The sequence below is a fragment of the Protopterus annectens genome, chromosome 9.part0 (genome assembly GCF_019279795.1).
Source record: "Protopterus annectens isolate FY-2018-M chromosome 9.part0, PAN1.0, whole genome shotgun sequence".
Lineage (NCBI taxonomy): Eukaryota > Metazoa > Chordata > Ceratodontiformes > Protopteridae > Protopterus > Protopterus annectens.
The window spans coordinates 685,788,782-685,800,436 of NC_056743.1; the positions used below are offsets into that span (position 1 = coordinate 685,788,782).

Consider the following 11,655-nt stretch of genomic DNA (forward strand, 5'->3'; position numbering starts at 1 on the left):
CTTTGAAGAGTGCCAACCTTCCTCCCAAAGGTGCTGCCAGACGAGAAGATTCTGGCAGCTGAAAAGGCAGGTCATTGGGTCTGTTTACGAAAGGACTGACCCCTGCCCTCACCAGAAGACTGAGCAGGTGAACTCCCTGTTCTAGGCCTAAAAGAACCTTGAGCTCTGCCCCTACCACGTCTAGACCTACCCCTAGACTGGGAATCATAAGCAGGATATGTCCACCCCTTGGTAGGCCAATTTCTACTAAACTTCGGAGGCTGAACCTGCAAGAAATCTTTAACAGTCTGCATAGACTTAGCCTTGTCTTCCATTTTCTTTAGAACTGCTTCCACAGGCGAACCAAACAACACATCAGATTGTAAAGGAGCATCTAAAATCCTTGTCTTCACATGCTCAGCTAAATTCTGATCCCTCAGCCAGGCGTGCCTGCGAAGAACCGAACCAGTGGCAGCCACCCTCGAAGAGGCCTGCACAGCATCAAAACCACATTGCAAAGAATGCTTACCCACCTGTTCAGAAACATGAACTAAATCCTGCAACTCTTTACACTCAATACCTTCCGCCAAAGCATCTACCTTAGACTTTAATTGTGAAAGGAGATAATTTTGATATTTCAACATGTGAAACTGGCAATTCAAAGCTCTCATGGCCAAAGTGGAAGTAGTATACACTTTCTTTCCCCATCTATCCAAAGCCCTTGCCTCTTTATCCGGAGGAACAGGATTTTTAACAACAGAAGCCTTAACACCTTTAGGCCCCTGTGAAACAGTTTCTGGGTCTGCCCTAGGACTCTTAAAAAGATACTTATGAGCTTCAGGCACCCTATAATATCTATCCGGTTTAACTAGAGCAGGAGGCAAAGAATCAGGGTTCAGAGAAGCCTCTGCAAAAACATCCTCCACCACATCTAGAACAGGAGGTACAGCTAAAGGCCTATGCTGAGGAAGAAACAAAAATTCCCTAAGCCTTTTCCTGGAATCAGAGAAATCCTGACCTTCCCATTTAAAATGCTCCCTCATGGAATGAAGAGTCTCTGAAAATGAAAAATCCTCAGGAGGAGAAGCAGAAGGAGTAGAATCATCCACATCAGAATCAGAGTAAGGGGAATACTCCTGCAAGTCTTCAGCCGAAGACTCAGAAGCATCCGAACACTGCTCAAAACTCCCAAGCTCAGGTTCCACCCTAGGCCTCTTATCAGGAGGGGGCATAGAACCTCTAATCATTGTAATCAAATCTTCTGCCATCTTAAGCATATGCTTCTTAGGTACAGACCCTGAAGAACTAGGGGTAACACCTGAAACCAAACCTGGCCTGCCCCTGGGAGAAGCCTTGGAAACAGCAGGAGGGCCTAACCACCTTAGGAAGGGAGGGAAGAACAGCTACCTGAGAAGCCCCTTCCGCCTGGCCTACCTCCTGAGAGGTCACATCTTGTAGTAATAAAGTCTCCCCCTGGGATTCCAAAGAAATTTCCGGCTGAACCTCTGGCTCCACCGAGCCCTCTAAAGAACCGACGTCCGGTACGGACGGTTCTTCCAGCCTAGGCTTTGCTGTTTTGTCCTTGCGCTTTTTGCGAAGCGGCCGGAGCATCCGACGGCATTTTATAATTACACCGCTTCCCAAAAACTAACCTGGCACAATCTAATAATCTTCTCTATCGTGCGTTTGTTAAATCTAGCACAAGAGCGACAGCCAACAACGTTGTGCTCAGGCCCTAAGCAAGGTATACACAAAGTATGGTAATCCCTATGAGGTATCTGTTTCCCACAAGAAATACAGTTATTCACTTTTTCTGACATCCGGTAAAATACTGAGGCAAGAAAAAAACAAAATATTCCCCAACGGGGTACTTAGCCAACTTGGATTCGGTCTGAAACTCCGACTTCGGAAAATCTCAGAACGCCAACCTGCACTTGCAAAACTGCTTCTGCATCGGACCATGCGGCAAAAAAGACTGAGGATATGACGTCGGTCATGCGCATTTGTACCCTGACGTCCTGACGTCAGACTAATGCGCCCTGACCGATGTCAGCCTTATACTTTGGTATTCGGGCCGACTGGGACAGCGGACTACCCAAGTGTTAGGACTGCAGCAATGTGGGATGAAGAACATCATGCCCTGTGTAACCCACTGCAAAAGTCACCAGTAATTCTATCAGGGGATTTTGTCCTGTCTAGATAGTAAATGCTCTGCCCTACTCTGTGGATATGGGAAGTTGACCAGCAGGTAACCAGCCTGATTTAGGTTGAATTCAGACACCACCTTACACACACAAGATGGGTTTGCTCTTACCCTATCCCATGTGAAAAGCAGAGAAAGGCTCTTTACACGAGGGCTTCTAGCTCCAAGACCCTACTTCCTGAAGTGAAAGCTACAAGGAAAGTGGTCTTCCAAGTCAGCATTTTAAGAGAGGTTGTGACAGCAGGTACAAAGGGGGGAAAGGAAAATTTCTCTAGCACAATTTAGATCCCAAGCATGAATAGGTTTCAGTCTTCTTCTTTAGGCTTTTTCCCAGTTAGGGGTGGCCACAGCGGAACTCCTGTCCGCTAATGAATGGCAGTAGATTTTTATGGTGCCAACTCGACGCCCAACGCTCAATGAAGGCACGCCGATTCTACGCATGTCTTTAAAACACCACTCGATCGAGGGGAAGGTTTCAGTTTGAGTGCAGGAAAAACTTCATGTGGGGGGTGCAAGAAGACAGGTGGAGTACTGTGTAGGCAAGCTGTCTGTAAGTAACCCAAGACTGAGTTCTGTCTGAGGATTTGTGTTCTTGCTGTGACACCACATGGAAAGTCTCATTTTGTCAGGTATGATTTTTGGTACTGGGTTTCCCTGCCTCCTTTAGAATAGAAAGCACTTTCATGAGATAGAAAGGATTCCTTGAGGTCAAAACCCAATCCTCCAAGACAGTCAGTGTGTGGCTCGGTGAGGATGAAATATAGATCCCTTGGCTTGACCCAGGGGATCTACTTCCTGTAGTAAGGTGCGGAATCACTGAGGGTTGAGAGACAAGACCACCAGTGTTTCCTTGGCCAAAAGGGGACCAATATGATCATGCTGTCTGTCCTGATTTATCAGTAGCCTGGAGAACAGCTGCAAGGACAGAAATGTAGACAGAAGCAAGTAATGTGAAAGTGAAAGCACCTATTTTCCAAGTCCCTGTCTTAGTTATGGAGCAGAACTTCTGTAGTTGTCTGTTCTGGTGAGAAGCAAACAGATCTGCTGAATGGAACCCCAGCACTGGAACCCCAGCACTGCAGAGCAAGTCTAACACCTCTCTTCAGCATTCATTCATTAAGGTCTACAAGATCTCTTCTTTAGAGAACCTGTCAGGGCATTGTTCTAAACCAGAATATAAAATCTCATGACATTAAGCCCTAGTTCTTGAGCCATCATCCAAATCTTTCTAGTGAGGCTGCACAAAGGGTAGTATACACTACCCTTTCTTAACGTACCACATCACTGTAACGTGGTGTGGTCTGTCCAGATCTGCAAGGTGCCTGGGCTTAAATTCTGATGAAGTGCTTTTATGGTTTTCGCTGCTATGGTGTTCAGATGCCCTGCACTTTCAAGGAAAATGAATGGGCCCCCTAAGCTATGCGTGAACTGTTACTGGTGGCCATCTTGTCTGCTTCTGGTAGAGAGAAATATGTCCCATGATTCTGCAGTATGGTGTTCTTCCACCACAACAGCTCCTTCAGGCATGGAAGGAGAGGTAACACGGTATCTTGCAGCTGAGAATACATTTTTAGGAACCAATGAAGTGTGTGTGTAACCTTGTTAAATAAGATCATGAGAATGCAGGAAGCACGTAATCCCAGTGTCCTCAAATTCTCTAGCTGATGTGGTGTTTTAGAAAAAGACTAGTCGGGTAGTTTGTCAGGGAAGATGGGTTGTCCTGGTGAAGGAAGGCCACCTGTTACATATGACGGCTCGCAGAAAGTGGATCCTTGTTTGAGGTAGAGTTTGAAGATTTAAGGAAACACTTATCTGAAAACAGTCAACTGTGATCTGCAAGGCATCTAGAGTCTCTGCTGCAGATTTTCCCTGGAATGAGATGGTAGTCTAAGAAGTAAATATGAACTTTGAGTTCTGCAATGTGCAATGAAAGGAGGTAAAGCATTGTGTGTGAAATCTGGGAGCAGCGATCAGTCCAAATGTAAAGAACAAAACTGGAAGCGAGAGCCTTTTGCTGCAACTCTTAGGCATTTTCTGCGACTGTATGCTATGGGGACATGGTGGCAAGAGTCTTAGGTCCTGAGAGAATATGAAGGCATCTTCAAAGGTCATGGGAAGTAAACTTTGGTAAAGTATTTTGAACAGTTAAAGAAACCGGTTTAGTTTTGAAAGGTCCAAGATGGGCCTCCAGCTGCCCTCCTTTCTTATAACTAGAAAAATTCCTACAGGATACATGGCAAGAGACTTTCCGGTTCTTTTGGTGGTTTTGGAAAGCCCAAGAAGGGGGGGAACTGCTCTGAACTGGATGTAGTACCTCATTTGTATGGTACCGAGGACCCAAGTCCATGGTGATGGTTTTGGAAGAAAGGTTGAGTAAAGGTACGGGAGGCTGGGGTTGAACACAGTCATGGTTGGTCTCTGTGCAGGGTGGGCTCCTAAGAGCTACCTGCTCTGTGCAGTTGAGGAGTGTCAAATTGCTTCCTTTTGCAGAAGTTTGGAGGGGGGGGGGGGTGAAAAGGAAATCGTCTCATGACGCATGTTGCAATTAAGCTGTCACATGAGTGGAATGATAAAATGGAGGAGCCATGGACGCTAGAGGGGACTGGGACTGATCAGAGGGTAGGATACCTCTTTGCTGTACAGAGACGGCCTTCTTGAAAGATTCAAAGGCCAGTGCAAAGGGCTGTGCCCAAAGATCTGAAGATTCAGACAAGAGACCTTCATGAGAAGCAGGTTGGCTCTGAAGTGAATACCCGCACCAAACCACCCAATGCTGAAGTGTCAGAGTAAGGGACGGCTCTGAATCTCAGAGTAGACCCAATTCCCTATATGGGTAGAGGAGAAGCCTGTGCCTTGGATCCAAACTCTGAAAGTTGCCTGCATCTGACATGGTCAGATCAGATATACCAATCAGTTGAGACAGATTAAAAAAAAGACTGATGTGGATGCATGCTATTCAAACTGTACGAAACATGTGTACATCAATATTAAGCAGCATAACCTAGCAGGCTATGAAAGTTTTTTAAAAAACTAACCTTCAAGACACCATCTCCCTTTCCGCTTTCCTCTGTGGGCTCCACTTTATCAGGCACAGCATCCAGTACAGCTATCTTTTCACCAGGCAGACCACTATTTTCTGTCTTGCTCGTCTCTACATCATCTGCCTTTACCTCTTGCTCCATAACTTCTGTATCACTAGTTGCTCCTTTTCTCTCCTCTGGTTTACCTTTCCAAAGAAAGAGAGAGAAATAAGGTATTCTACACATGTGGCAAACATTGCTTGAAAAAGAAACACAGATGCTTACATTCAGGAAAATAAAAAAAAGCATACAAACTCCTAACGTCTCAGAAAGAATAGTGTAAAATCTTACCATACCCATAGATATCCTCTTCCATGTTGCAGTATTCCAAACTTGGGTTTTCCTCTATCGCCAACTGAGTGTCCGACCAGTATACAAAAGCTTGTAGTCACTACTGGGTATGTAGGACATCAGACGGCCTAAGAAGTGTGGGCCATAAGTGACATCTGTATGTACCTTTCCTCAGAAATGAATGCCCCAGTTGGACGCCAGTACCAGGATAGCTGTACAAGTTCTATGCCATCCAAGAAGGAACAGTCTAGATGGAAAGAAGGGGGTAAGGTGGGAGGGAATAAATACTGCAACATGGAAGAGGAGGACATTATGGTTATGATAAGGTTTTACACAACTATGCTGTCCTCCTATTCTTATGTTGCAATACTGCACATACTTAGGTGAGTGCCAAAGCTCAAAGGGAAGAGGGGGATGGTGTGGAACTGTTTTCCATGAAGCCATGCGAGATGGCCCTAGCAAATCTCGCTCTGGATCTGGAGATATGATCAAATCTGTAGTGTTTAGTGAAGGTATGGACAGATGACCATGTGGCTGCCTCTAGAATGGAAGCAGTGTTGGGTCCTTTGAAGAAGGCCCCGCATGAAGCCACGGCTCTAGTGGAGTGGACATTAGTTTTTGAATCTAGTTTCCCATAGAAATTGTAGCAAAAAGATATAACACTGGAAAGCCAAACAGAAATGGTCTGTTTTGTAACTGACTTTTCCCAGTGCTCTGGGGTGGAAGGAGAAATAGTTGCTCTGATTAACTTTTGGCCTTAGTCTTGTCAAGGTAAAATTTAGGCTGTCTGAACATCAAGGGAATGTAAGACTCTTGTCATTTTGGGGGTAAGGGAAAAAGGTGGGCAGGTGAATACCCTTATTTAAGGATAGTTCATTGACCACCTTGGACATAAAGGAGATGTTGGTTCTCAGGGTCACTTATCCTTGTGGAAGATGAGTAAGGAGTTGTCATAAGGGCGTGGAGTTCTGACACTCTTCTGGCTGATGTCAGGGCCACAAAGACTACAGTTTTGCAGGTACAATGCTTCAGAGATGCCTTGGATGCTGGTTCAAAGGGGGCAGTGAGTCTCTCTAAAATGTGATTCAGATCCCATGAAGGTGGAACAGGCCCTCCTGGAAGTTCTGAAGTGTAGTACTCCGTTCCGGAATAACACTGGAGGGAGAGAGGAAGCTGCAGGGGGATCAAGAGGCAGACAGGGCAAGACAGCAGCAAGGTGTGCTTTAACAGAAAATATGCCAACCCTGCATACACGAGTAAACAGAACAGCACTATGGGGGTCTCGCTCTGAAAGGGGTCTTGCAGTCTTTGTAGATACCACACAAAAGGAAACAGACGGCCTGGAAGCTCCCAAAAGGAATCCTAGAAACGAACCAAACTACAATGCAGCAAGTCTGTCAACCAGATAATAATCCAAATAGTCGAAGTCAAATAAAAGTCTCTGTAAAAAGCCACCAATTTAAACTGGTGGCTTTTTACAGAGACTTTTATTTGACTGACTATTTGGATTATTATCTGGCTGACAGACAAGCTGCATTGTAGTTTGGTTCGTTTCTAGGATTCCTTTTGGGAGCTTCCAGGCCGTCTGTTTCCTTTTGTGTGGTTCAGAAGTTTGAGTTTATATTTTTCCTGTCTTTGGAGATACTACATGGAGAGCCTCTTCCATTCATACAAAGATCTGCTAGTAGGGTTCCCTGGCCTCCTGCAGGACTGTTGGCCTGTCCTCAGTGTAAACGTGTCTAGAACCCATCAAAATCCCATCAGTGACAGTTAGATTAAGAGCATCCAAATGGGACTGGACTAAGGATCTCTTGCCTTGTGTGAGGTTTACTCTGTGAGGTAACTTGTGGTGATTGCCCAAGGAAAAATACAGAAGGAGTGGGAACCAGTGCGGTCTTGGTCAAAAGGGAGTCACCAGCAGGATTTTTGGTTTATCCTGCTAGACATTCAGCAGGACTATTTGAAGTAATGGAAAGGGGAGAATGCATACAGAAACATTCAGTTCCAAGAGATTGAGAAGGCATCCATTGCCCTTGCTATGCGACTGGGTAGCTTGGTGCAAAACACTGGTACCGGTTTGTTCAGAGGGGAGGAAAACATCTATTTGTGGTGTGCTCCACCTGTGGACAATGTCCACAAACACATCCCTGTGAAACGCCCATTTGAGGGACTGTGACGTGGACCAGCTGAAGATGTCTGCCTGAATATTCTGAGGTGAAGGGATTTAACTTGCCTGCAGAGAGACCCCGTGTTGGGCTATCAGGTCCAATGTATGGACAGCAAGTCCAGAAAGCGAAGAGGATTTGGTTCCACCCTATTTGTTCACATACCAGAGAACTGTAGTGTTGTCTGTAAACAATTTCAGAGGTCATTATTTTAAAGCACGGAGGAAGGCTGTCAGAACAAACATCACTGCTGACTTCCCTGATATTGATGTGTTCCCACCTGAAGGTGTGAAACCAGGTACCCTGCATTTTCAGACTCCGCAACGCAGACCCTCAGCCGAGATACGAGGCATCTGCATACATCACTTGGACTGAAGGGAAAGGGTTGAGGTCGAAGTCCTGGGTTGAGTGTAACCTGGTTCAACCATCACAGAATTCTCAGGCAAGGAAGGAAAGGGATGGTGAAGTCCAATAGGTGAGTGTGTTGTGCCCATGTGGACTTCAGGAACCACTGCAATTTTCTCATGTGGAGTCTTGCCAGAGGCATCATGGGTATAGTGGAAGCCATGTAGCCCAGTAGTCTGGGATATCTGGCCGTCAAAGCAGTGGCTTTGAGGATGGAGGCCAAATACTGCCTCAGGGTTTACACTATTTGGGCCGGAAGGGATCCCCTCATACAATGTCATAATCCTGCACCCTAGGAAAACGTGGTCCAGGGAGGGACTCAGGTTGGACTTGGGGAAGCTGATGTTGAATCCCAGAGCCTGCCAGAGTGAGATGATCTTGTGAAGTTGATTCTGCAAGAAACTGGAGCACTCTGCCTGAATCAGGAAGTCATCCAGGTATGGAAAATTTGAATCCCGTGGACCCTGCGAAAAGCAACCAATGGAGTCAGACACTTGGTGAACACCCTCAGAGCAGTAGTCTCCAAAGAGCAAGGCAGAGAACTGAAAATGTGAGGAGTCAACAGTAAAATGTAAACATTCCCTGTAGTTGGGCCTGCCTTAGAGATGTGGAGGTACATGTCCTTAATGTCCAAGGTGGCTAGAAATCCCTGTGGTATCAGTAAAGGAAAAATGGTCTGAAGAGTAAGCATACGAAAGTTGGGTACCTGTAAGAAAAGGATGAGGTGAGAGATCCAGGAGAGAACTTCAGGTTCCATCCTTCCTGGGGACTAGGAAAGGTCTTGAATAAAACCCCTTTCCTTTTTCCTCCAGTGGAGCCAGCTGTATGGTTCCCTGTGAAAGGAGGCTAAGATTGGCTGAAAAAGGTAGACCATCTCTGGGTGACTGGGGGATACCTCTGGGAGAGAGGGAATGATCCAGGACAAAGCAACCTGTTTCTATAATAAAAAGGACCCACCTGTCTGAGGTAATGTTTCGCTAAACTGAAAGACACAGAGCCTTAGAGGCAGGAGAATGGGAGGAGGACAGTGAAGGCAGACCGTCACAGGTTACCTGCCCTATCCTGAAAAGGAGTTTCTGGGCAACCGTTTGAGCAGGTTTAGAAGGGGTCTGCTGTTTCCTTGAGCCTTTTCTGCCCCAGCACAGAAGTTGGTGCAGTATGTTTCCTAATGAACTGAGTCTTTGAAGTATACTTCCTGTGAAATTTGGGTATAGGGGAGAGGAGCAGGTGTTTAAGATCTTACAGTTCATTCCCTTTCTGCTGAAGGGCCTTAAATAGCTCAGAAACTTTAGATCAGAAAAAGGCAATTATACAGGGGTGCATCCAGTAATTTGGGCCCAATATCATCAAATAAGGGTTACAGCCTTAACCATGAGTATCTTGGGACTGAAGCGGAGACAGCTGATCTGACAGAGGCTTATGCAGCACCATAGCTGCATCGAACAAAATGTCTAACTTGAGAAGACAGGGAAATGAGACAAGAAAATAGAAACTACGAATGTGAATCAGGAAGGTCTGCTAACAAGCTTGGTGACCTGGGACAAAAGAGCATAGGCATACTTGGATACATGTGTCTGGTAATTTATTGTCCTGAAAACTAGGGTAGAAGTGTACACCTTACCAAAGCATTCAGCGGCCTTACTGTCCTTGGCAGTGGGAAGGACTGAAATAGATGGAAGTAGTGTAGATGGCTTGTATGCAGACACTCAGTGGCAGGGCCAGCTACAGGGCATCTGAACAATTCTGCCTCTTCAGGGACCTTGTAGAACCTGTCAGGTAAGGGTTAACTGAGGCAGCATAGAAAGCATCCAAAAAATCTGGTAATACTGGAGGAATTGCAGGAGAAATTGCAGAAGGAGCAGGAGTTTCCATCTGCAGAACCTCATAGTATCTTTTTTGGACCTCTGACACTTGGACTCCCACTTAAAATGTTCTCTCATTTTAAGGATAGTCTCCTGAAAAGTGAGGTCCTCTCCTGGGGAGTCGGCCTCAGCAGATTCGTCCTCTGGAAAAACATATCTAAGAGAAGGCATCTGGGAGACATAGGAAAGGGAATCCTCAGAAGTGGAGTCTAAAGCCTCAGCTTCAAGTAGGATAATTTCCTCAGCCTGAGGCCCGGGACTGATAGGAGGACCAGTCAGTGGAGAAAGGCATGGCAGGCCTTAGGGCCATAAAGGCATTAAATAGGCTCTGTGAAAAAGCCTGCCAATCGGGTTGGCTTTCAGCCAGGGGAGACATGATTTCTGTGCTTTTTTTAGTGAAGGCCTAGGCACTAAGAAAGGCCTAGTGTCTGAGGAAGTCCCAGATTCTGTTTGCTGGGAAGCAGTGGAAGGGGATATCTGGGCAGCTGTAAAAACCTGAGGTTCCCTCTCATTGCCAAGCGATGTCTGCAAGCCCTCCCCAAATATGTCTTCCACGCTAGGTTCTGCTGCTTCCTGAGGGGTACCCACTACATCTGATTCAGCAGACTCCTAACAATCCTTGAAGCGAACGGCCAATGGAGAAGTGTCGGATGAAGAGAGGCAGCAGTAGCAACTGCAGCCCTGGAAACCATGGCCTTCTATTGGCTGGTTCTATAGAGTGACCAGACTACCTTTTCATCCCTTACGCTAAGGGTTTTAAGATGCTAATTTTCTCAGTAAATGTTCAAGGCATGCAGATGACTGTGTAATGTCTTAGGTACAAAAGCCTGACAAATCACGCAAGTCAGATGGTCGTGGGTAGGCCACTACACAGAAAAGGCATCCTTATGGGGGATTTGACGACCTCACCTGCACTTTGCCTTCCTGAATGATATGTAACCTAAACAGACATGCAGTAATAAAAAGGAATCAGTAACTGCCCCAAAAGGGTACTTACCTTTTAGAATTTGAAGATCCGACAGCAGGAACAGCGGACGTTCGACTGGCAGCACAGACACTGAGGAAAGGTACCTGCAAACGTCACTTTTATGGCCCACGCTAGCTATGCCAATGTCAGCCATCCTATGTAGCTAGCAATGACCAGATTTTGTATACTGGCTGGATGTTCAGGTCAGCAAGGATAGAATAACCCAAGAGTTTTGAATACTGCAACATGATAATAGATGGATGTCATTTTCTGCTTCTTACGTTCTCAAGTTTCAGAACACTGATATGCAAATTATGAACCCAGACTATGAAAGAAAAGGACAACAGAAAAACAGAGTGAAGTCAATCTACATTACAGAACCATTACTAAAAGTTATGTACTTACCATAACCTTCAAAGAATGTTGAGCATCTCATCCCTTTATTCTCAATTATGGGTTGGATCTGATCCATCAGATCCATCTCAGCCATTTTGCAAGCTAGAGGCCTTCAGCAAAGCATGTGGGCCTTTTTACCAATAATGAAACCCCCGAGACCAAAGATCTTGTTTGCCCTTGGCAAACAGAGGAAAACATACATATACCCGCACGCACACACCCACCCCGACCGACACACACACACACACACACACACACCCACCCCGACCGACACACACACACACACACACACCCACAAAAAAAAAAA

At 45.9% G+C, this 11,655-nt stretch overlaps 1 protein-coding gene across 1 annotated transcript in view; it reads right to left on the reverse strand.

Annotated features, from left to right (window-relative positions):
- MDC1 (mediator of DNA damage checkpoint 1) overlaps positions 1 to 11,655 on the reverse strand; it is a 1,303,504-nt gene that overhangs the window by 489,709 nt on the left and 802,140 nt on the right. Inside the window, exon 10 of the mRNA XM_044083294.1 lies at positions 5,218 to 5,408. Within this exon, the coding sequence (XP_043939229.1) occupies positions 5,218 to 5,408 (191 nt within the window). The remainder of the gene's footprint in view (positions 1 to 5,217; positions 5,409 to 11,655) is intronic.